We start from the raw sequence: 26,422 nt of genomic DNA, 5'->3' as shown, positions 1-26,422 counted from the left end.
ATGCTTCTCGTGCTGTCACACTTCGAAGTTTCGATTATGACATAAGAAAACGACCCTCGTTGCACGAAGTGAACCCGTATTTTGCATGAGCATACTTCCTCTCACTTCTTTTCGTGTTTTTCGTGAGAGAGGTGAAACAAAATTCGAGTGCACCTAAGCACTTATGACTTGTGAATGCGAAAGCGTTAATGCCCTATTGAACGCCGCTGAGCCGACCTTTGGCGTTATGCACTCTCCGCGGGCAAGCGAGAGTGTTGAGGCACTTGGCCATTTAGCCCAGTGGGTAAGACACTGGGCTTCTGAGCGCGGGGTCGTATGTGCGAAACTCATTAGCGCCAACGTTTTCCCTTTCCAATTGATTATTTATACATTAATTTAGTTATAGCGATTACCGAGACGCAGTTAGAACGCAGGCGAGAGCTTGCGCGGACAAGGAACGTGCGGATAAGACAGGCTTCCGAGAGCGAGGATGACGTGGCGCCACAGCGATGCCCTTTCTCCTCACGCAACACTTGGCGCGCTATCGGGTCAGCAGGTGTAGGGTGCCTCGATGCCCAGCGCCGCCGTCCAGGGTGGAGACAACCCCGCTGGCGCCGCCACATTGAGTCACACGAGCTGAGACTCAGCTACGCTTGCGTTCATAAATAGTGTTACTCGCGCCGCACTTCCAAGTGCTTTGTCTTGATGAGAATTTTTTTATCGGTATCGCATCTGCACATCTTTATAACCAATAGCCGTTAACTCGTCGAAGGTCCAAGACGTAAATGTATGGCGCCGGGAACATGCCCCAAGTTACCTAATTCAATTTATATTTAATATGCCGTGTGTATGTTTGAAATACGCACTATTTTTTTGCGCTTCGATGCTTGGTATATAAGGTTTGCGACCCCCTATGTGTGGAAGTTTTTCTTTTTCGCTGTTGTATTTTGGTTTACACGTCACGCCTCCTTTACCGTAGCCAGCCACTCGCGCACGGCGGTTAGTTTCCCTTGCGTTGCGCGTGGTCTTCGCGTTCGTTGCAGTTATTTGACGATATCTACGCGCAATTTTGCTTTTTTTTTTGCCCACAAAACTGTGTGCTGACAGGATTAAGCTGGTGTAAAGATAACTGCGATGTGAAAATAAGGTTTAGTTAGTGCTGTAGAGAAACATGTAACGTAACTTGTCTGTGTCAATCTTGCGTAGTGCACACAAGAAAGCAAACGATGCACAAAATACATTTACGTATAATGTCTAGTACAATCAATCATGAAAGAGATATGTACATGAAAAATTATATGTACTGTGTGGCGCCTGAAGGTTATGTTGAAAGACGAGATAAAAAAAATTCGCAAGGTAGGCTCGACACACAATTCGGGATAATGAGAGTTTTTTTTTAAATTTATTCATTACATGGGGGGGGGGGTTCAAGTGAGTACATCAACCTTATTACACACAATATAAATCGAAAACAAGAATGCAAACAAGAAAACGCAACCGCGGGTCATATTAATCAAGATATACAGCCAGAATACATCAGCTACCATCGAATACGTCGCATCAGCCAAACACATCGATGGCGAGTACAGAACATTTTATAAATAACCATTAGAACACTGATAACTACATTGAAAAAATAAACAACACTGCATACATATCGCGTACAAAAACCGTAAATGAAACTAAGACAGTCAAATACAGATTAACAATGTTTTTCACTTCGAAAATATAGTCCATGATGATGTAGGGCTGTTGACTTTAACAGACGGCGCCCATCCTGTCGATTTCCCTCGTACTGGTCCTCTTCAAAGTGTTTCTAAGTACAAGTAAAACAACAAAAGTGATTATTGATATGAAAAGTTGCCTTGTAAATACAGAGAACCCATTACAGTGCTTAAAAATAAATTTTCGCAGAAGTAATGCTATATTACCTCGCTTCACAGGTTTCGAAGAAATGCACAGGCTACAACAGACACCATGCCAGAAAGCGCCGAAACATTTTGGTGCCATGAATCCCCTTAACTCTACTACACCTGGGCATACCGTGCACAGGCATTTAAAGACCGTCACAGTACCCACTACGATCGGGAATGAGCACGAATGACCATCGGCTTACGAGCACCACGCTACAAATATATTCGTCTAAAAAATCAGCCATATAACGTAACAACCTGAGATCCGCAAGATATCTGCTGAGAATAGAGAAAGTCACAATGCTTCGCTTGCCACGTACACAACAGCCGCTCTCCCCAGAAGAAGCACTGCGTTCTTTAGTTCCAAATAACCAGTAGCGAAAAAAGAAACTGAGGGGAAAAAAAGAAACAAGAGACACACGATGTGTGCTTCCCGTGAAAAAGTAAAATAGGTGGTTTACATGACGATTTGTAGCTAATGTAAGGCTATTTCGCGGCGAAGCATTTTCGTTAGTTCTTAAAATAAGGGTACTACTCGCAGAGACTGCGCCGATCAAAACGGCAAAAGCCTATGCGACGCGCGCTCGCAAACCATAGGCTACTCAGCATCGGTGCAGTGCTCGTGAGCGAACGTAGGTACGTGAGCGAGATTCAGAGAATACTTTCTTATTTAAATGAAAAATACGATGCGATAGTCTAAACTTTCTTGACACTTACCTCGCAAATGTAGGAGCTATCCGTTGCCTTCCAGTGATACCGCTTTACTTGGGCTTCCCATCTCTTCCTTCGCTCTGGGTCCCGGGGGAAGCGTAAACAACGAAGCCCTTTACGCGTCGATCCGGTGCACTTGGGAACACAACAGCCCGTCATGTCGACTCGATGCACTTGACAAGCTTGTCATCCATGCGGCTGAACACTGTCCAGCAAGTAGAAGCGTCAGCGAAGCATCCGCGCGCACTGTGTCTCGAACTAAGCACCGGCACCAAGCACTCGCAACCGCTCGCTGTGACTCAAGATGGCGTCGCAGCGAGAAAGCGGCGGCGCGGGTGCGGTCAAAGGATGGCACCACCCTGAACGGCGGCGCTGGCATCGAGGCACCCTAAGCAGGTGTTCCCTTACGCCCGCTTTTCTCCATGGAGTCGCGCACGTGACGTGGCGTCGCAGCCAATGAGAAACTGGGTGCCGTTTTTCGCTTGCTCAGACGATAGACGCGGGCTTTTTCGCTCAATGGGCCATTTGATGCTTTCGCATAAAGAAAAAAAAAACAGCAGCAGCAACAAACCCTTCCGAATGCGCTTCTGCTGCCTTGCTCAATGTATCCGATGGTGGGATTGAACCTGCGCCTCTGATCCCGATGCTGTAACCATTAAACCACACTTCTTTTAAAGCGATAAGGAATTTTTATTCGAAACTCAGGTACATAAAACAGGTTCCAGGCAGGTTGCAGCGATCAGATTCACCGACAGGTTCCAGACAGGTTGAGGCGAACTAGTTCACATTGTTTATCACATGTACGAGATCTGTGGCAGGATTTATGACCCTGCGTTTAAGGCACAAACAATGTATACATTAAGTTCTGCGCAGCCCTTCAATCGGGTTGCACTTAAATTACACGTTTTGATCGTCGCTGAGTGCGGTTTCCTTGCTAAATTGCTCAGATGCAGGACACCACTACCCTCTTTCCTACCCTTGCAGATATCCAGGCTGCTGGCCTTGTTGTCTAGGGAATAGCTTAGGGATAAAAGAAACAACGCCTAAATTTTCTCCTTAAAACAGATAAACATCCTCAACAGCAGTATTCCTTTAGTAATGCATGCCTTTCTATGCCTGCATTCCGAGGGTTAACGCTTTGGCGCATTTTTTCGTTGATCCTTTGCAAAGTAAAATGCAGTTGACTGTAGCACTATCTTCAGGATGTGCCCGCCCTAGTCGAAGCGCCGACCCTGGATAGAGTGACGCAGGAAAGGATGACAATCTCCGGACGCAGTTTAATGCACAGCCACGTGAGTCACGGGGCAGCCGCGCCATGTTTACGGTCATCAGTTCGTCCGTGCGTCGCGGAAGTGTTGGAGATCGCTATCGCCCAAGCCGTCGTGGGGAGTTCGCACACAGCAGTGTTTTGTGCGCGGAGCCGTGAGTGCGTGTTATTACGTAGAAAGTACTTGAATTAGTGTATCTGTATGCACGGAGAGACAGTGCACGGTGAGACGTGCACGCGATACGTGCTGCGATTGTACGCCAATATGCAGCAGCGGCATAATGGTGAACTGCGCGGTGTCGCCGTCTTCTTTTATGAGAAGCCACGGTGCGAGCAGCTTGTCATTGAATGACTGTGAATGACGAAGCTGCGAGTACAAACAGACAGCTTAAGCGTCGAGATCTAAAAATGTGAAACCAATTTGAAAATTGTGGTGGCTGCAGATCGAGTTGGAGCACTTACTACTTTTCAAAATAAAACAATGTTAACGCTAATTTGTACGATTTCAGTGAATGGCATTTACGGGACTACGTAAACGCTGACGATCATTAAAAAGTAAAGAAGTTACAAATACAACATAGTTATTTCTTTCGAAAGCTGCGCGTCTCTAAACAGCGCTAAAACACATGCACGGCACGCAGCGGTTGTGGAGATCTAAAAAACTATATGAGAACAACCGCTGGCAACTGCTGCATCAAATCCCTCTCCGACCGCGACATCTCATTACCGTGGTTATGGAATGCACACACAATTCACTCGGCTATTTCACCAAAAAAAAAAAAAAACGCGAACAAAAATAAACAACGGACGCTTGCTCACCTTTCCGACAACAACAACGACAACAACTATTTGACGAACGGCTGCTGCACCCATCCGCTCGTCAAATAATTATGGCCTTCCACGGATTTGTATTTTAGTTGCTCGCGCGACACAATACTTGTTCCGTGCACAAGATAGTCCTTGATGTCGGTGAAATCCACGCGAGGCAGCAGCCCGACAACGCGCTGAAGTTCAGCGTCTTTCAGCTCAAGTGCATGGGTCGACGCCGCCGCACAAGTGCCCTTTTTCTTCGTAGCGCAATCGCTCAGGTTTATCTAAACCGCGTGCTTATGCACTTAAGTGCATTATGATCACCGAACGCACCAATTGACTATAAATATTCAAGTGCAACCTTCCGCTGAATCGTCCGTTGCGCTACTGCCAGACCATAGGCCTAGGCCGCCTAAGGACGGCGACCACCAACATGGTGGCAACCGCGGACGACGGTAGCGCTCCTCGCGGATGACGTCAAGTGCATACACCCTATAGAGTTATTTTCCCTTCATTGCATTACGCGTAATTCGATTGTGCCAGCGATACGTAGAATCTTTGAAATGACTGATTCGTGCGCCACGTCGCGTAGCATGTGTGTGCTACCATAGGCGGAAAGTTTTCATTTTTCCGGGAGGGGGGGGGGGGGGCTGGGGCCCGACCCGCTTTCCGAACCTACCCATATATATATATATATATATATATATATATATATATATATATATATATATATATATACCCTCTGCTAACAATTTTCTGTTTCTAGCTTTATGCGCAAGCAATTAAATCGACCCTTCAGGCAAGTTGTCGCAGTTATCGTCGCCGTGATGTTCCGCATTAAATCCAAAAGCCATATCCATGAGCGGCCCATAGCCTGTGGGTGCGGGAAAAAGCACGTAACAGGGAGCCGAAAAGGTTGGCGGCTTGATGGGCATTATTTCCCACGCGCTCAATATTCGAGTTAGTTGTAGGTCACGTAATCAAACGCGAATGGGACGGAGAGCACGCGTCTTCTCCTCTAGACCTGCCGTAGCTGTGAATGACTGTGCGCGGCTGACGCTTATGGGGCCCGCGTGCCATATCTAATTGTTGGTAATCGTTGGTGGATGCAATGATAAAGGGCAACCAGGGATGGCTGCGTAGAAGGGACGTGATGGCGGCTGGGCGAGCCGTGCCGTCGTCCCTGATCAGAAGGGCGAAGGCGGCGAGCCGAGCGAAGGGGCTGCGACGACCAGCGTGGCTGGCTTTTGGAACGACACTGCGCGTGCCGAGCTTGCGCCCCGAGCACGCGCTGCGCTTCTTTTATTTTCTCTTTCTTTGATAGCCGGCGCTAAGGCACCGGCTGAGAGCGCCGAACAAAGCGCTCCGCGCTGCGGCGTCGGATGGGCGCTACAGCTGCTAACTTCATGCCTGCTGTCTTCCTTGCTGGGCTGTTTTTCTGCGCCCCTAGTGTTGCAGAGTTAAGAGACAGAGGTCATCGCAGATCACTCACAGAGGCCGTCAGTAGCGGACATAAATATAGACAGATAATGATGATGAATCTAATTTTCGGAGTTGCAGTGAATCGCGCGGCTGTACGAACCGTTTGCCTCCGCTGCCGGCGTTCTTCACAATGCTTGCTTTGTAAAAGCGAGTGCTCGAGGTCATCCAGTGAGGTATTTACAGGTTTACATGATCCATGCTTATATGTCCACAATGTCCACTATGCTTACTATTTTAACTTTAGGTGAATGTTTACTACAATTTATATGGCCACTATAACGCGTGTAAGGGCCACACTTTTCCGTCGCGATTTTGACGACCCTTTCATGGGACCGGGCCATGTGACCTCACATTTCCAACTACGCGTATGAAATCCGCCGTAAACATCCGCGATCGCCTCCTCTCGACATCCAGTAGCGACGCGCGAAAGTACGCTGCGCGCGACAATTCGCTGTTGAGCCCGATCAGAATCGGCGCACGGAACGCGATTACTTCTCGGTTGGATGTCTTTTTTTTTAATATTGGCTGTCAAGTTGGGGGTGCGGCCCTTACACGAGTGTGATCTTTACACGGATTACACGTAGGGTAAGAATGTTCCTTCGTGTAATTGTCTTCTGCTTCGCTATCACTAATACTGCTTCGCCTTCCCGGCCAAACTGCACTCTTTTTATTTTTTTAGTACTTTGAGTCCGAGTATAAGCGCTGCTGCGCACGACTTCTAGACTTATATTTATTCTCATTTTGAGTGAATCCAGCTTGGCATCATTTCGGTTAGTGAGTGAATTCTATATACAAATAAGGTGTTTTAGCGAACAGTTTCCAAAATTTTTAAAGGTGGCCTGTGGCAGATAGTACAATTCTAGTTCATGAGCTCGTCTACTCGAAGAGGCGGGCATTACTTGTACAAAAAAATGAAATGAATAATCGACTTATTAACAAAATTAACCAATTAGGTTTTTAGCTAATTACCTTATGGCCCATGTTGCAATTTACAAATTCTAGCCGTGGAGTGCGGATCCACTTTGAACTAATTCTCAGGCAAACACCAGTGTCGAGATATTAATTCTCAAACTTTGTGGAGAAATACATTGGCGTGCCAGTCACTTTCTCAACAAAACGTCGTTTTATGCATCAAAGCACAAAAGTATGAAAAGAACAAATTATGGGATTTTACGTGCCAAAACCACGATCTGATTATGAGGAACGCCGTAGTGGAGGACTCTTGAATAATTTAGTCCACCTGTGGTTCTTTAAGGTGCACCTAAATCTAAGTATACGGTGTTCTAGAATTTCGCCCCATCGAAACGCAGCCGCCGTGCCCATGAATTTGATCCCGCCACCTCATGCTTAGCAGTCCAACACCATAGCACTAAACAACCACGGCGGGTAAGCGCAAAAGCAACTGGAACGCCAATGCATTTCTCCACAATGTTCGGGAATTATCTCGAAACTGGTGCCATCCTGAGAATTAGTTCCTAGAGCATCCGCCTTGCGAATTCCACGGCTAGAATTTGTAAATTGCAACACGGGCCATAAGTTACTATGTTAAAAACCTAATTGGTGATTTTTAATTAGTCGATTATGCATTTCAATTTTTTGTGCAAGTAATATGTCCACCTCTTCCAGTAGACCAGCTCATGAACTAGAATTGTGCTGTCTGCCACAGGCAACCTTTACAATTTTTTTGAAAGTGTTTGCTGAAACACCCCGTATTTATGGCCTCTGCATGCAAGAAGCGATGTTTCCACCCCTAACGCGTAAAAGTTGTAAATAATTAGAAGAGCTTCTTTTATTTTGTCGGCAGTCATTAGCATTGCCTACTGGAAAGAGAATCAATATTGAGACACATATCACTCACGTGCTTTTCACACGCCGTTGATAGAAGACTCTTCCGAAGGGGTCACTGAAGTCTGCAGGTTTTTTTCAGGGTCAAAAAAGCACGCAAAGTAATTTGAGGTGAGGTGAACATACATCAACATATTAATTTTTTAGGTATAGGCTGTCCATTTAGTTGGATACCTCCTTCTGTTTAAAAAATATAATAAACTTTGTCCTTTGTATATATTTAAATATATTGTGTCGGGGCGTGGTGTTCTCAGGGGAAATAAAAAAACATGTTAAAGTGACGAAACACGGATGAGGTATCCGCCGATGGTGCTTCTAATGCGCTTGTCCTCCTATTGTCAGAATTTGCCGAAATAAAGCGAAAGTATAAATTAAAAGCCGTGCACGTCCGCGCGAACAATGGTGCCGGCACGTAAGCGTTTGGACACAACAAAAAAAAAAGTGAAAATGTGGAGGCACCGCAAGAGAATCCTCAAGTTATGTGCGGGGGGGGGGGGGGGGGGGGGGTCGGCTACGGATCTCCGGACTCAGCCCCCCCGGGGAATTCCGGAGGGGGCTCGAGCCCCAGAGCCCCCCAGTAGTCGGCGCCTATGTGTGCGACAGAACCGCTTCACGAAAGCCTCGTGTCACCTGGATTCCAATATCATCGATATATCCATCCTTACCACATTTACTTAGCCACTTCACAAAAGCTTTGCTTCGCATAGATCCCAACATGTGCGTTGGATCTGCACATTCTTTCGCTTCTTGTTCCCGGAATAAAAAAAAATATTAAGAAAAGTGAAACTGGAGCAGCGTCTGCCGTTAAAGCATATACTCTGCAAATGATGAAGCAGACTGGTGGGCGGCACTCCTCCTTCTCAGGGCCTCCGACGGAAACAGGAACCCTGGGTTCTCAACCACCCCATCCTGACCGCGGTCGTGGTGGCAGCGGGCTGCCTCCTGCTGCTGGCTGTGCTCGTCATCGTCGCCGTTCGGAACGCCCGGGAAGGGCGGCCCAGAGTTGGCACTTGCGAGACAGCGGTAGGTGCATCTGGGAACGCCCTCTTGCCACTACGCTGTAAAACAATTTCCACCATTGACAGCGAAAAAAAGGCCGTAAATTAGCCTATAACTCACATCCTTGCACCCTTTGATGTAAATCGGTCTATAATACGCACCCTAACACTCAAAGGGTGTAAAGGTGTGAATTGTTACAGACTGATTTACACCCTCTTTTTTTTTTTTTTTTTTTTTTTTTTTTACTTTAAGGATGTAAACTATTTCAGAGTGGAGTTTGAAGGGACACCAAAAGCAAATACTAAGTCGACGTGGACTGTTAAAATATAATTCCAGAAATCGCGCGGCGCTTGTCTCGCTCCAAGAAAAGCCTTAGTTAACGAGAAAATTGCGTGTGGAGGGTCTGCATAACTTAAGTGCAATTCAAATCGCCCGCCCCGAGCGAGGAGTGATGACGTTGCATACGCCATCACCTCCCTGTACTGCCCTTGGTGAGTAAAAAGGTGCCCGAAAGTCGGCGCTATTGTTTGTTTGTTTTTTGTGCAAAACGCAAACGCCTGGCCATTGAGAAACCGAACCAAAACAGAGCGTTGGATTCACCGCTGCAGCTGCTTTTGGTTAAGTGGCGTGAACCGCTCAGGAATCCCGCGACCGCCCCCGACATCACATGGACGTGGCATCCTTTGATACTTGCAGTTTGTGCGAATTTCGTGAGCCAGCAAAACCAGCGCAACAGTCCGCGATAACAAAGCTACTGAAAGGCGAAAGCGCGGGCAGCGCTGTCAGCGAGAACGAGACATTTCGACCGATCGGGTATTTGTCAAGGGTATAGCGTCAATGAGTTCGTTTTTCTAAAAATCAAATAGAACGGGAAAAGTAGCATTTTCTTTCCTCTTATAATGCAATACAATGATACTTTATTACGAGTGGTTGAATACTAGTGACAGAATTATAATGAGGAGTGGCTCCGTCATCGGGCTGGTTCTTGAATGTTCCGGGGTAGTCTCTAATTGTCCTGCATTTAGCTCAATTTCTCGATTAATAAACCTCTGTTCGCGATAGTACTGACGTCGTAGACATTCTCGATCACTCTAGCTTTACTTTATAGTCGCCTTTAGTGTCCCTTTTATGAAGGGACTCTAAGGAGAAACATCGAGTCAAGCTGGATTAGCAGAGTATGTATATGCGTTTCTAGTAGTCGTAAAATGACCACTTTTACCTCAAGTGGAGGCTTGGCAAGTTACAAAATACACAAAAATGAAAAACGGGTCCCGGCGCCACATTGGAGTTCCCGTACCAGCTTGCCCTGATGTTAGGGATTTTGAGAGTGTTTACTGGCTAATTGTTTTTAGCTTACATCTAGTAAATAGCCAGCGCATACCAGTCTAAGGTGACAGCCACCGAGTTTCGGAAACCTTTCGTTAGTCAAAACGCCGGAAAGTTTAGAAAATAATTCGAAATACGTGACGTCACAATGACGTACAGGCGCCGAGCTTTCGACGAGGAAATCGAAAAAAAAGTACTCGTTTTGCCTTCATTTCGATCAGTAATAACCTTTGTTTCCCAGTGAGTTCTGAGAACGATACTTTTGAGGCTCCGTGATTTTAAATTGGTTCTTTAGGGCCCCATTAATCGTAGCGGGAAGGCACTACTGAGCATATAATCTCACTGAAGAAGACACGGCTTTTCATTTTATTTATTTAGTTATTAAATGCGAAGCATTTCTTGGCGGACATTTGCTTCTTTGACAGTATCTATCTATCTATCTATCTATCTATCTATCTATCTATCTATCTATCTATCTATCTATCTATCTATCTATCTATCTATCTATCTATCTATCTAGCTGCCTACGTCTTCGTGCTCTCATGGTCGTTTCGTTAACTTGGTGTGTACCAAATTTGGCATACTATGGCAGGAGCATATGACGAACATGAATGATATTGTCACGTAGTAGGAGGACCATTGAATCTCCGTCTAGAAATAGTCTACGTAGCGTTGGAGTATAAAAATATATCTTATCACCATCAAAATCTAATCAAACCACTTACAGGTGTAACTGTCGAATTTCTTTGTTTAATCACGACTTATCGTATATTCATTCATTTATTCATTTATTTATTCATTTATTTATTCATTTATTCATGATACCTCAAAGGTCCCAGAACGGGACATTACATGAGGGGTGGGCACGTAGAAAAATGAGGGGACAGGTTAGGTGGCGTGACTTGAAAGATGGCCGTCAATATCAGTTTTGAAACGGGAAATGTCGGTGATGAGGGCGATGCCAGCGGAAAGGATATTCCATTCTCGGGCTGTGTGCAGAAAAAAAAAAAGAACGCTGATACGTGATGGAATGGGCGCGTGGTAGATACACAGCATTGGGATGCGTATGGCGGGAGAAACGATGCGCTGGAATCATGATTTGGTTACCTGTGGGCAGCGAATGAAAGAACCTAAAGAATAAAAAAAAAAGACGAGCACTTTTGCGGCGGGAGGGGAGCGAGAGAAGACACAACCGGGATTTTAGGGCTGAGACACTTGTATTGTAGGAGTAGTTAGAAACAATGAACCATTCAAAGGAATTAATATTAACCTGGTGGTTGTCATAGATAGCACTGGCATATTCTGGTTTAGAACGGATTAGGATTTTATATGCAAGTTCATTTATTCATGATACCTCAAAGGTCCCAGAATGGGACATTACATGAGGGTCTGCGAGGCGGTATGTTCGTGAAAGTGACCTCGGTCGAACGTGCAGAGCCATTTCAGTGCCAATAGAACACTTAACTAATTTTTTCTAAAGGCCTGTATCACTTCTGCTTTTACCGATTTCATTTTCAGGCGGTTTCTGAATGAGGGCTACCCTACTACTTGTTTGCCGGCAGGAGCAAGAACAGCAGATATTTTATATTTTGAAGAAATGAAGACCACCTTATTGTGAAGTGTTCCGAAAATTTGAACTGCGGTGGTTGCTTACGTACTCGAAAAACCGCTACTTAATACTCGCTTTCCACCAGTTTTTATCCTTTATACACGGCATTTAGTTGTTGATCTCGGCATCCTCACTAAACTATGCGGGACACGGTGTTAATATTTATTCGAAGTACGAAACAATATCCCGAGTGACGTGCGATAAATGTTTTTTCTGTGTAGGTTCATTGCAAGCCTTTGTAGAAAGTTACATATTGAAGTGTTCCATGGTGCCATACCGCCGCTTTCCCCGACTCCTAAAACAATTGCACGAGATATGGACTTTAATTTACATGAAAATAGGGAGAATTTTAAGCGCAATGCGTTGCGAAAATGTCACTTTTCTGGTTTAAATGCCAGTGTTGCAGATAATTACTAAAGCCTTGTTTTCCCATTTGTTCCCGTGCACCATACGGGATGCGTATAGGCTGCTTCTCCGGTGTCCTCGGTGATCTAAACAAGACATCTTGCTTATATCTGGGGATAATGAAATTTTCTGACGAAGTAAGATGTGTATTGATGAATTACTGTTTTTTTTTAAGTTTCCAGCAAGAAGTGCTTCAAAGCATTACACGGGGACAAGGTTTAAAACGGAACACTTATATATGGGTAACTTTCCAAAGTATGTGATGTAATTACAGGAAACTGAAACATTTAGTGCAATTGTTCGAAAAAAAAAAAAAAACATCTTCACTAAAAATCGGGTTGTAATTCACTAAGTTCGCACACCTCTGCCGTCTTTTTCTTTTTAGTATTGAGAGTAATTTATGTTGATTGTACTTCGTTCCGTATAACCTCGACAGTACTATTACCTTAACTAGCGATACATTTATGCTGTAGACACAAAGTAAAATTTTCAATTAGTAAAATTGACTACAACAAATGTGCATTTTTTGTGAGCTACACTGCTGCTACTGGGTTGGATCAGGGACCTCTGGGCACTCAATGCCATTTGTCCCTGCATCACATATAGATTTTATAGCGACAAGAAATCAATGCAAATTCAAATAATTTTTCGGGCCTCCATGGTTCACCATGCGTTATTGAGAAATAGATCTATTGTTACAAATAAAAATACCTGACAGATGCATTTCCAGGCTTTTTCACTTATTATACTAGTAATTCAATATATATATATATATATATATATATATATATATATACATGGAGAGAGAGAGAGAGTCAGATCTGCGGTTTGCCCCCCCACTCGAGAAATAGTTGGTACGCCTCTAGGGTCTGCGATCAAGTTAGGTGGGCGGTAGAAGACACCAACAACAAAAGTCAATGACTCAAAATAAACTTTACAACAAACCGGACTCAGTTTCAGAAGGAGCATCAAGCACATAAAATATTAGGTCGGAGCATAAATATAAAGAAACGCCACCGCCTGTACCTTCTTTTCTATCAGTTCTTTTAACATTAAAGCCAGATAGCGATACTTCGGCATTGCAAATTTCACTATGAAAGCACGTTTCCGTGACTCCAATGATATGGAGGAAGTAGGACAAAGTTAATGACACGAAATCGGGAAGCTTGCTGACTAAACTTCTGGCGTTAATATTTAAAATGCGGAGATTGTCGGGAAAGTCACGTTCTTCGGCGATCCCTGTGACCAGGAGCTGCTTGAGAAACAGACCTTCACTCAGGGGAGCGACGATGAGCATGACTGAATTTTATTCAGAGCAGGCGTAGTTGTCTAGCTTTCCTTGTGGGTGGCCTCCTCAGATCAAGGGAGTCAACGTGGTAAAAGCAACCAAGTGTCATGGCAAGCGGTGCTTTCTATTCACTCTGCGCAGCCATGCTGTGCTTGTCGTTGTCTGCTGCGGCGCTCGGAAGTTCTGATGTGCGGCTAATCGCGTGTGGGATGTGACTCTGCGAAAGAGTCCTAGGCGCATCTGACCGCAGGTTTTGTAATAGTTCCTTGTTATTAAGGCATAAGCTTTCTTTGGCGAGTACCCCAGCCACATTGCACAAAAAGTGTCGTGCCTTGTATCTTTATCCAAATGCGTAGTTTGCAACGTAACGGCATTTAATCATTAAAATAGTGCAAACCTAGATGATTGGTAGCTTTATAAGTTATAAGGAAGTATAAAAAAATAAAAAGAGAAAGCCCATAAAGATACATAGGGCTCCATAGAAAATGCATAGGAAAGCTTACAGTAGGTTGGGCCTACTGAAATTTGTGGGTGGGCCAACCTAACTGGGGGCTGTCCAACTTCAAATTTAGTGGGGCCAACTTGAAATTTGGCGGTAGGCCAACTTAAATTGGGTGTGGGCAAACTTGAAATTTAGGGGTAGGCCAACTGGAATTAAGGTGTGAGCCAAGTTAAATGTGGGGATGGCCCAACATGATTATGGGGGGCCCAACTTGAAATTTTGGGGTGGGCCGACTTGACATTTGGGGGGGGGGGGGGGCAGCTCAATTTCGGTTGGCCCAACTTAAATTCAGGCGGGTGGGTCAGCTTGAAGTTTGGGGGTGGGGGGGGGGCGACCTCAATTTCGGGGTGGGCCAACTTGAAATTTGGGGTTGGCACTATTGAAATCTGGGGTTGGGCCAACTTGAAATTTGGCTTTGGGGTAAACTGGGATTTTGCAGTGGCGTAATGTCCAATTGAATGCTGCTGAGCATCCTTCGCGTTATCAACTCGCGGGCAAGCGAGGGCGTTAAAATGCTTGGTGCGTTTTCGCTGGGCCTTACCAAGGCACAGTTAGAATGCACGTGAAAGCTTGCGCGGACAATGAACGCGCACATAACACAGGCTTGCGAGAGCAACAGCGAGGGTGACATGGCATCGTGGCGATGCACTCCCTTCACTTAACACCTCACGCACTACAGCGGCAACTGGTCTTCCCTTTCGCCCACTCTGCTCTGCCGAGGCACGCTTGTGCCCGACGTTCCGGCTCAATTGGTATGATCGCTTTGAAGCTAGGCATCCGATGCGGCGAGAAAGTCTGGCAAATGTCTACTGACACCTAAGCATACTTTGCCACCGGGAAGTGCATAGGTAGACGAGCGTAAGCTAGGACAAGCAAGTAAGCCAAATGAGGCAATAGCAAAGTCTCATCCGAGAGAAAGAATGCTTGCGCATTAGTAGACAATTCTCAGAATTTCCGTAGCTTTTTTAAAAATTGTTTTTGTTTAGCTCTTGATAAGCCGTTCGTCCGCTGTCACCGCGGAAGGGCGCGAAAGGAAGGCAGTCGAAGGCGGCAGAAGGTTCCGGAGGGGAGGGGGGGGGGGGGCACGAAATTACAAAGTTTGCAGGCATACAGAATGGGGTCTGCTGGCGGAAGATGGGGGTAATTGGCGATAGCTGGGAGATATGCCTTCTACCTGCAGTGGACGTAGCAGATGATGACAATGATTTATTTAATTAATAAACATTCCTTCAAAGCCCGAAGACACTACAGGTATGAGTGGGATAATATAGAAGATATATGTAGGAAACAAAGCAGAAAAATAAGTATGCAAGACGACCTTTCAGGATATATAGCTAGCCGCTGAAAAAGATTGTCTTTTAAAGCCGGTTTGTTATGATAAATCTTATGAAAAAGACAGACGTGTAGGTTTCAGACGTTGTGAGAGTTCAGGTAGATTTAGGATTTTATTCACGGAGGTAAACAAGAATGACGAGAATAATTTCATAGAATGGGACAAGCAGCTTGATTCTGGACAGATCGAAGGGTTTGAATGAAGATGAACTGACAATTGTTTCTAATTGCACATGCTTATTATAATTTAGGATAGACAAGGGTATTGCACGTAGTTATCTTAAGCAAAGATACGGTTAGCCTTGTTAATCACGTATTCAACATGCACATTGCAAAAGAGCCTATCAGTAACACGAACAGGTATCACCATTATCATCACCATTTAGATGGTCTTGATTATGATCACCGTCGGGATCAATGAGCGCAGCAGGTTGTGCCCTCGTTTTCAGGGTTGCCGCAAGCATGGCTACGACCTGTCGCTGACAAGGGACATAAACGCTTCGCCGTGCGACGACTTCTATGCGCACGCGTGCGGGAAGTGGAATCGTCTCTATGGACAGCACATCTTCGACGAGATACGCATTCACGCCCAGCGCATCACCTACGACGAGCTGAAGGTGCGGCCATCTGTTGTATACGTTTCGCTCGCTTAACGTGCGTCGGTCGCGTCGACAGGTTGTCAAGGGTTTTCAGACGTTTTCAAACGAATATCACTACGGGAAAACCTGGCGGCAGTGACTACGCGAGCCGCAAGTACATGCATGACTGGTCAGACGTCATGGGAAAGAGGGTTAGTCAGCACTACATGAATTTATATAAGCGGCGTCGTTCTGGCTTCAAACAGCTTTTGTGCCTTTGCAAAATGACCATTTTCAACAAAACATTGCGTTATAAATGTAGCAATCTACCATGACTATTCATATTTGCAGAAACACATTTCCTTGAGGCGTCTAGAATCTAAAGTAAGAATGCTTATAAGGTTACTCAAGTGGCACGTAATTCGTAGCGCAACTAGAACGTCTGAAGCAGCAAGTGCGCAGATATGACATAATTTACTGCCCGTCATTTAGTGTGAACGATCCGAATGCGTCAGTTCCGTCTAGTAATTTTAGTAGGAAACTCTATGGTCGAGAGTTCAGCATGAAAACTACGTTCTCAGTTGCGTCGGCAGTAGTGCAGCAGCGCTAGTAGTGCAACTAGATCACAATGGCAGCGAAAATAATAACTGCAATGTACCCCAATACGCACACTGTGGCAAAAGTGCAATACACACACTGTGGCACAATACACACACTGTGTATGTATTGCTACACCGGAAGGACACGCGGACTGATAAAAGCTACAGAAATTCAGGAAAATTGTCTACTAATGCATAAGCATTGTTTGACTCGGCTGTGACTTGGTTTTTGCTCAGTATTGCTTACTTGCTTTTCCTAGCTTATGCGTGTCTAGCCATGGCCTTTCCAGTGACAAAGAATGCTTATGCTTTAGTAGGAAATTGTCAGATTTTCGCACCGCATCCGGACCCTTCAATTCATCGTACCAATTGAGCCCTAACGCCGGGTACGAGCGCGCCTCGATGGAGCAGCATGGGCAAAAGGGAACACCAGCAGCCACAGTAAAGCGTGAGGCGTTGCGTGAGCGGAGAGTGCAATACCGCGATGCGATGTCACCCTCGTTGTCGCTCTCGCAAGCCTGTGTTATGCGTGTGTTCCTTGTCCACGCAAGCTTTCGCCTACGTTCTGACTGCCCCTCGGTAAGGCCGACAGAAACGCACCAAGCATCTCAGCGTGCTCACTAGCCTGAGAGGTGTTAATAGCTTGAAGAACGCTCAGCAGCATTCTAATGAACATTGGGCCGCCCAAAATCTGAAGTTGGTGAACACCCATATTTAAGTTGGGCCACCCTCTATTTTATTTGGGCCACTTTCTTGTCCCAAACTTCAAGTTGACCCACCCCTAAATTTTAGTTGGCTCACAAAAATTCAAGATGACCTACCCCCAAATTTAACTTGGCCCACCCCCTAATTTAAGCTGACCCACCTGGAAATTTCAAGCTGGCTCACCCCCAAATTTAAGTTGTCCCCCTCCCAAGTTCAAGATGGCCCACCCCGAAATTTCAGTTGGCCCACCCACAGATTTCAAATTGGCCCACCCCCAAATTTTAGTTGACCCATCCACAGATTTCAAGTTAGCCTACCCACAAGTTTAATTAGGCCCATGTCCAAATTTCACGTTGGCGCACCCCCAAAATTTAAGTTGGGCCACCCCACATTTCACGTTGGCCCACCCCACATTTCAAGTTGGCCCCCCCCCCCTAAATTACAGTTGGCCCACCTCCAAATTTTAAGTTCACCTACCCCCAAATCTCAGTTGGCCCACCCATACTATGAGCTTCCTCATCCATTTTCTAAGGACCCCCTATGTATCTCATTTCAGCTATTCTCATTTTATTTTATTTTTTGCTTTAAATTGTTCCTTATCGCTTAAAAGCTTCCAGTCATCTACATTTACACTTTCATAACGACTAAATGTCATAACGACTAAACTTTGCAAATTACACATTTTTGTGCACTTACAAGGCATTACACGTTTTGTGTGACAGGGCTAGGGAGCTCGCTAAAGAATGCTTATGAATTGAAAGAAAAGTAGCATTCCCAGCATGAGTCATGCATAGTTACTTGAAAGTAAAACATGGCAGCGCTACATACCCAGCTGCAAAACAAGCTGTAGTCGCTAATAAGTGCACATTCCACTAATGAAAAGACGTGTGCTTTATTTACATTCACATGGAAGGGGTCGAGTAAGACGTAATTTCCTGGAAACACCTACAGTCATACGGTGCTTCTGGAAGCACAGTACAAGCTTTTCAAGTAAACCTTTGTCTCAGAATGGATATTTACCATTCTGCATAAATAGTTTAGAAAGTAAATGTCTTGCAGGGATTTCTATGCAACAATATTTTCAGTCGCTCAAGATGACAGAGTAGGCCGTTCTTTTTAATTAAAAAGTTTGGTTTGATCTAGGTTCAATTTCGTGCTGACTAAATGCTTTGATGCTTCAGTTGGCACTTATTAGCACTGTGGAAAAGTGAAGATGATGATGTATGGGCGGGTTTTATGGTGCAAGGGCCATATATGACCAAAAAGCGCCATAAGTATGGTGGGAAAAGTGAAGAGCTAAGTATTAATTTGAATATCAGTGCACTTCACGGTCACATATTGAGGTCGGATTTCTCTAAACAGGAGTGCAGTATGAGATTCCTGCTAAACGAATGCAAACTCATTACTGTATGACTTCAACTTTGCAGTTGGTACACGTTTCATTTGCTGCATTCTTAGAATGTTAATTAACGCCACTTTCTGGCACTAATTGTTTAGTTATGGATCATCCGACTGGTTACGACTGCGATACGGCTCTACTTGCAGCTATGCAGAGGCCTCTCAACATTGGAGCTTGCCCAAGATGAACGTTCGGCTGTTCCCAAGAGCAGTCGGAGGAATCACATGATCGAAATTGTCTGATCTCCGTCGCGTTCTCAGCTAGAAAGTGAGGGCGTGCCTCCGAGCGGTTTGTGATGGAGCGCGGTGCTTCGAATGAACCGCGCGATCGTGGTCCGACCGCTCGACTTCGACTAGCCGAATGTAAACTGTACCGCGGGAGTGCTGTAGCGCGGGTAGCAAACAACGACAGGGATTATACCCGGACTCAGACGTTTGACTCGTTCGTAAGCTGGTAGCAACTGAGCCAGCAGCGCCCGCGGCCGCCTGCGCGTGCTCGGCTCACCTTCTTTATCTGCAATAGCGCGCTCTTGAGTGACCACTTGGATGTACCATCGGTGCGTGAGTGCTGGCTGCTGTATATAGAAAGGCTGCCCATAGAAATGCGAGCCTCACTGCGTGTAACATTGCAATACCTTGCCATCTCTGTCACTGCTTTTAGGATTTAATCGAAGCACTTCAGCAGCTTGCATTGACTCCACGCGCATCCAGGAATCCAGCTCCAGGGCAGGGTCTGCGTCAGCCTTCTTCGCCAGTTGCGTGGATCCCAAGGGCAGAAACACGGATGCGGCAGTGTCTCGCTTCGCGGCTTGGAAGCGGTCGCTGGGACTGCTCTGGCCCGAGCAGCGTCAGACAGCGACTGCGCACCCGCTCGACGTGCTGCTGTGCCTGGCCCTGCGCTGGAACGTGAGCCCGCTATTCACGGTGCGCATCAGGGCTGACCAGCGGAGGCCAGGCTGCACCATCTTCCTCGACAGGGGCACGCTCAACGAGCGCCACAGGCGCAGGAAGCGCACGGAAAGCTTCGAGGAAATAGTGGCCGCCCACTGCAGGTATACCGTCGCCACATGCGTACACTTGCAAAAGCGCACTACGAATAACACAGAGGCAAAGAAGGACTACAAGTGGGACGCTACTTATAAGTGGGCCGTTTATTGAAAGATTAACATAACACACAGACACAAACACAAAGAACATAATAATGTAAACGTGGGAATAGCGTGAAAAACGAGGACTGCCACAGACACCACACGAGTGCTAACAGCTAGCTGACACAGTAAAAAACTTGCTGCGGCTTAGTTCAACTAACTCTGGATATGCAAAGCGAAAGCTTGTATTTTTTTCTTTGTTCTTTTTTTTAGTCCAAAGTCTGCCTTTGTCTACGGTTGTGGTCCCGCTTCCGGCGTTTTGCGAGCCGAACGGCTCGCTCTTCCTCAGTCTCCGATGCTAGCTTCGCGCGCTTGGCATTCCGGACCCTCTCCAGTTAAGCAGCTCGCCGGGCGATTTCCGCGGGGTGGTCACACAGCGCTTGCCGACGACGGCTCAAAGCCTCCTGCGCAACGCTCAACGCTGTGATCCTGCTCCTGCATTCCATATAGTGTGAGGGCTTCGAAAGCCCTCACGCTAGAATCGACACGTCGACGACGAGCCCTTTCCCGAGCGCGTTCTCAGCGGCGTTGCTCAAACACGTTAGGACACGTCGTCAGTTGCTCATGAATGACTCATACTCCCTTAAGCAATGGCTCATACCCCCGTAAACGCGGCTTCCCCATTACGACGACAGAAGAGGAGTGAAATTCTGCGCTGGAATTCATAGCGACAACGCAGCCAGCTGTGGAAGCAGACGACGACGACGAACGCGGGAGCAGGAGAGCGAACGCGGCGCTCCGCCAGGCGCGCTGCGAGTCACGTGGTCAGGCGGACCCAGCTGAGGAGAGCGCATGCGCCAAGCCGGCGGCGGGGCTCAGGCGCGGCGAGTCACAAGCTCGCACTGACTTTTTTTAAGCCAAGCTTTATAAGGCTTACAAGTGTCGGCGGTGGTGGTGTCACGCCGAAAAGTGGGCCGACCCTGGCGATAGTGCAGAAAGGGTCTAAGTTCAATGGCACATACCAGGGACAAGAAAGAAAGAAGGAAGGAAGGAGAGAAAGAACGAAAGTAAGAAAGGAAAGAAATAAAGCAAGCCAGGAAGACACAAAGTAATAGATAACAAAAGAAAGAAATCACTTGCGGCACACACCCGCACTGGATATGCTACACGCGTGATCACGTGACACGCGCGCGACCAATCAGGTACGTTTGGTCTGTCCCGAGGCCCTGACTCCGTTTCATACATCAGGTGCAACACTGTGGAGGCTAGAGATACTTTTTTCAGTGGCTGCATTCGCACTTAGAAATAGTTCGGTGTTTTCTGACCGATTTTTGTGAAAATGTTCTTTATTTAAGCTCAGTTCTGAATGAAACAAAAAAGAATTTACCCTTAGGAAGAAAGAAACCGTGTACTAATACGGCTGATAACACGTTGTTTTATATCAATTTGCTTTCAGTTTTTTATTTATTTGCAGCCCGTCGCGGCAGCCTCACGTGCTTGCTCGCGCGGGCAAATGCCACTGGTGCGCAGCGAAGCATAGACGGACCGCGTGGAGTGATAAATTTTGGTGACCGTACTTCTTGCGTAGCTTCCACAGCGCTGTACCTGATGTATGAAACGGAGTATTGGCCCTTTTCGTGGAGCAGTTTGCTCTAGAGGAACGAAATGGCGCTCTCGGCGGCGCGCCATACGTTGCCTCAGCCAATGCACACGAATACGAAGCTACTGCTTCTGCTCTGCTACTGTGCGATCAGCTGTCAGAAATGCAACTAGGTGTTCGCTAATTCACTGTGCCCAATTCATGCTGCAAAATTCATGCTGCAAAATTTGCTGCAAAATGGAACACGTGTGCGATAATTAGCTGCAAAAATAGGGATTTGCATATTAGGGAATGGAATCAACCTGTGTCGCCGCTGCTACATAAGGACTGCCTGTGTTGCCCGCCTTTCGCAATGCACGGCTTTCCTCGAGGATAAAAAAAGATAATTCATCCGCCAACGCTGTGTAGCTAACCTCCAAAGAAAGGACTTCAACGCCACAACGTCGACATTATATAATGAGTACCGCTCGTTACATAAGGAAGTAATGCCACTTACGGGCATAAAGTTTCTCGCACTTTATTTACAAACATCTACCCCTACTCGCACGCAAACTTATACCCACCCTATCGCCAACGTATCAATAATAAGTGAATGGGCGCAAACTTGAATCAGTGTGCCGAAGCATGACTGACGGCGACTACACCGACAAGACATGAATGTTGGAAGCTGAACGTTCCGTGACGGTCCACAGAATAAGCGAGGGACTAGCGATAATACGTCTTTGCTGCAAGCTACCACCAAGTACAGAAAATTTACATTCCGAGCTTTGTGGTGCGCAGCAACAACAAATCTATCGATTAGGCAGAAAATAATCAGATAGTGGCCGCACCGAGGTACCAAGGAACTTTACTGGGTCAGAAGCATGACAAGCCGCTGCTTCAAAATGTTTGCGAAATAAAGAACGAGCACACTGATTGTCACAGACCCCGTGAACGAGGTGCAGACGCCGGACCAAATTCCAAAGCTGACTTATCATCTTCCGAAAATAATCCCACGAAAGCAAGGACAATTAAGAATGGGCCCTCTGGTGCGCCAGCGCACGCCGGTTGCTGTCCAAAGACCGAGTCAGAGCCCAGAGTTGTCAAAACACAACAAAATATATTCTTCACACAAGGCAGTTACACACACACTTGCACACTTAGGCTAGACACAGCACCATACAAGCAGATGGGTATTAACAAACACAAGAAAATAATTAACGACAGGCACTAAGAGTCCAACACGTAAAGTACAAAATAAAAACGGAACACTAAGTGTCCAATCGTATTCACCAGTGTTGGTCTTGAAGTTGGACGATCTCGGCGTAACTCGGGCAAATCTCGAAGAAGGAACTTCTTCCGGAAATGCAGACTCTCGATGAACCCGTTGACAAGCTTGCCGGGGAATCCCCTTCTTCCGCAGACGCTTGGTCTTCACGTTACATCACGTCACCGATGCGGACTGAACTCTCTAACTCCTTGAATTCCTGAATTCCCCTAAACGATTCTCGCACGGCGGTTATATAGCTTCCACAGGCGTTCTCGAACATTCTTATCGCAGTCGTGATCTCGTAGCATGGCCAAAGCTTAGGAAGCTTCTAGTGATTTCTCGTACCTTCGACCGCCGCTGTGGAAGCGTTGAAAAAGTGTGTGTGTGTGTGTGTGTGGGGGGGGGGGGGGGGTGATGACTCATCCCGTTGGCGCACGCCCACGCTGTAGCCATCTCTTTGGACTCGCCGGGTGAGAAGGTGTCTCGGCGCGCGCGTGTCCTCTCTCTCTCTCTCTCTCCGGTTAACGTCGCTTCGTCGAGGCTCTTCTAGACTTCTAGGCGCCGTTGTTCGGATCGTTGCTTGAGGCGTATGCGCTCTCCCCCTCTGTTGAAGTTGCCGTGAGGCCGCCCGGCTCAGGTCGGCGTGTTCTTTCGCTGGCTTGCGTGACACGCGGCGCGCGCTTGGATTACGCGCTCTTTTGTGACACTGATCCTGATTTATTTTATAAGCGGAAAGTTTATAGAGCTTGGAATACACTTCTAGCCGCGCTTTTAGTACAAGCACTGTATACGCTGGTCGCGCCGTTTGGACAAGGCGTATTGAGCTCTGAAAGCACTTACATGTCCTCTAAATCTGTGGCCAAAGCTTTGTGTCGTCCACACAGTCACCGTCTACGATATGCGTCGAAACGGAGGTTTGCTGCGCCGCACCGGTGTCACGCGCTGGCATTGTAAACACGGAGGCAGTTGAGGCAAGCAATGGACGCGTCACCACGTGATCAAACATGGCAGTACCCACGGGAGCGCCGCGGAAAGGGTCAATAGGGACATGGGAGGATAGCGGGTTGGTGCGCGCTCCTCCCGGCTTCCCTCGCCTCAGATCAGTTTCGGCGAACAGATGGAAAGGCAACGCGTGGTGCGCTCTGCAAAGGAGCAAGCTGCGTTTGATGAACGCCGGCGTGAACTCGCTCGAGAAAGGGCTCGTCGTCGACGTGCCAATTCTAACGTGAGAGCTTCCCTAGCCGATGCTCGCCGTCAGCGAAGAACCGACGATCCCGAGGCGAGGGCTTCCGATGCAGAAGCCCGCCGTCAGCGGCGATCAGAAAATCCAGAGGCGACGGCTTCCAAACGTTACCCTGACGAAGGTCAGATACACACACCACATGCTTTGCTTACTCCCATTTTCTCGACAGCGAAAGGGCTGGTGATTTTTTTTTTGCAGGCCAGCGGGGCGCTGCTCTTAGCTAGGCGCGCGGCAAGTCACGTGATGCGTTTCCAAGGCTACGGCGCAGCAGCGGTTAAATGAAGGTCAAATTGCTGGCGACGGCGAAACTCGGTTTGATGTCCTTAGTAAAGCTCTCGCTTTAAAATTGTTAACATGATCTCCACTTCGTTGAACTGGGCTTCGTTACGCATGTATGCGAGACGCACCTGGCAAGCATGCGGACTGGTTTCTCCAAAACTTCCACACGTGTGCTTTCGTACAGGTCTGCGTATTTCATGCAGCTGGCACCGTTGAAGTAGCGGTCCGACAGTCGAACAAAGGAGAAATCACAGCCGGAAATTTCAGCCACACTTGCTGTAAAGTGTTGTCTGCTACTGCACGCCGAGCGTACTTTCGAAAGCGCCCATCTAGATAGCCTTCAGTGGCGCCTCGGTGCACTACGCATACAGGCACTGTTTTTTCGTCATTATTGAGATCGATTGTTTGTTTTGGTGCTGTTAGGCCTCGATGGATGGCACTGAGGCGGAAACGCGCCCAGATTTCCGTCTAACCGATCAGGCCACAGCACTTTGCGTTGATCAACGTTGTATTAAAAGGACACTACGCTGTACAGTCATGTGACGTCATCTGTTAGGTGAAAATGTGCACTCTTTTCCCTCTCGATGCCGCCATTCTAGGGCTAGAAGCGTCAAAACAAACTGAGCTGAATAATACGGACAAAACAGAGCTTATAATTGTTCTGCAGCGCAAGATGACAATAAGCGATGACTTATTTTATTTATTATTTATCTCTTGCTTGACGACGGAGTGCAAGTAACACGGGCAAATTAGGACCGAAGCAGGCTAACTGGGCACCGCCATGTGGTTGTGCAAATACGGCACATGCCGGGAGCGTCCCAGTAAAGTGACCGGAACCCGGTAAACACCGCGCATGCGCAGTCGTGGCAGCCGGTATCGGTGACGGTAAGACGGTAACCTTATGCTATAACTGTTTAATACATGAACTAGTGCATTGTCGTGCCCTTTTGCAGAAGATAATTAGACACAACAGATTGTTATGAAATGAAACGTCGTCATGTTGTTAAGGGACGTGTGCAAGATAGTTGCGAGTTCTTTATCCTAGCCATGCATATTTACCCGAGCCGCCATATTTAGCTTAGGGCAGTGAAAGGGTCTGGGGTCGCGGTGCCATGCCTCCTATCATTGCGCGTTTTTACAGTTGCGTTATGACACGATGCGCAGCGGACTTAAGTTTGCACCACTTTAACTTGCTTGATGGTCTCAATGATGAAAATGAGAAAGTATCATTATGGTCAATTGACTGATTGATCAATTGAGCGATATATACTACCAAACCAACCGTGTGATCTTCAGAAAAACCATGGTGTTCGGCTCCAAATTTGTGTGTGCTGTGCGGGTTTCTTTATCTTCTACCTCAATCCTATTAGATTGGTGCTTACGGTTATTGATATCTGTGTTGTTCACGCACGAGTTACATGAAAGTAGAAACCACAATGACACCGTTGTGGCAGGATGCTTTTTAATTGAGAGTTTGATCACTTTTCAGTGCAGCCACGGAGCAACTACTGCTCGACTATAATGACAGGCAGTTTAATTCTGAGCAAAGCTGCACAGACATTGTAGGCGAGGACAAGTGTTGTTCTGTAGGTTAACTTTGTGCACATGGCATTTTCTTAACGCACACCAGAAGGGCGTTTCTGCGCTTCGATGCCGCTTGAGTGGCGGCCTCCGCGGCCTAGAATCGAACCGGCCACGTCGTGCTTGGCAAAGCGAATCCTCAGCCACTGTAGACACTGAAGACACTGTATACTGTTGACCAACTACCTTCCACCATTGGGGCATGTAATCGGGACTGCAGTGTAACGACTTAGTCGGTGTCTTTCTTGGGACTACCAAAAAATCTTTGCAGAATGCACATCCGGACATGGCTCTGAGGTTTTTCTTTGTCTTACTGCTTACCAAAAAGCTGTGGCGGGATTTCTCATGCTGCGAGTACGTGCGTCCACGCAGAAGTCATACTACGAAATTATGATAGCAGTTTGTACTCATAATCCCATACTTCGCATCAAAAAAGATTGTGCCTCTGTCTGAAGTGTTTTTTCCCTTTGTACAAAAGTATGGGCCCAGAACTAGTCTCTGGAAAAACATCCAGATGTCCTCACCTGACGATAGCGCATATTGTAAAGAAGAAAGAGAATTTAATAAAGCTATTATTATTAATCTAAATCATTTCGTCTCCGGCGCGTACCTTATACCATATACTGTTGCTAAA

The 26,422-nt window shown here is 46.7% G+C and overlaps 1 protein-coding gene across 1 annotated transcript in view; it reads left to right on the top strand.

The window, feature by feature from the left end:
* The window catches only part of LOC119444715 (endothelin-converting enzyme 1-like), a 65,133-nt gene that overhangs the window by 25,910 nt on the left and 12,801 nt on the right, over positions 1–26,422 (top strand). The window contains exons 6-8 of the mRNA XM_049664714.1: positions 8,872–9,030; positions 15,918–16,085; positions 19,460–19,800. Of these exons, the coding sequence (XP_049520671.1) occupies positions 8,872–9,030; positions 15,918–16,085; positions 19,460–19,800 (668 nt within the window). The remainder of the gene's footprint in view (positions 1–8,871; positions 9,031–15,917; positions 16,086–19,459; positions 19,801–26,422) is intronic.

This window comes from Dermacentor silvarum, chromosome 3 (genome assembly GCF_013339745.2).
Source record: "Dermacentor silvarum isolate Dsil-2018 chromosome 3, BIME_Dsil_1.4, whole genome shotgun sequence".
Taxonomy (NCBI): domain Eukaryota; kingdom Metazoa; phylum Arthropoda; class Arachnida; order Ixodida; family Ixodidae; genus Dermacentor; species Dermacentor silvarum.
This window is presented reverse-complemented; position numbering and strand designations above follow the sequence as displayed.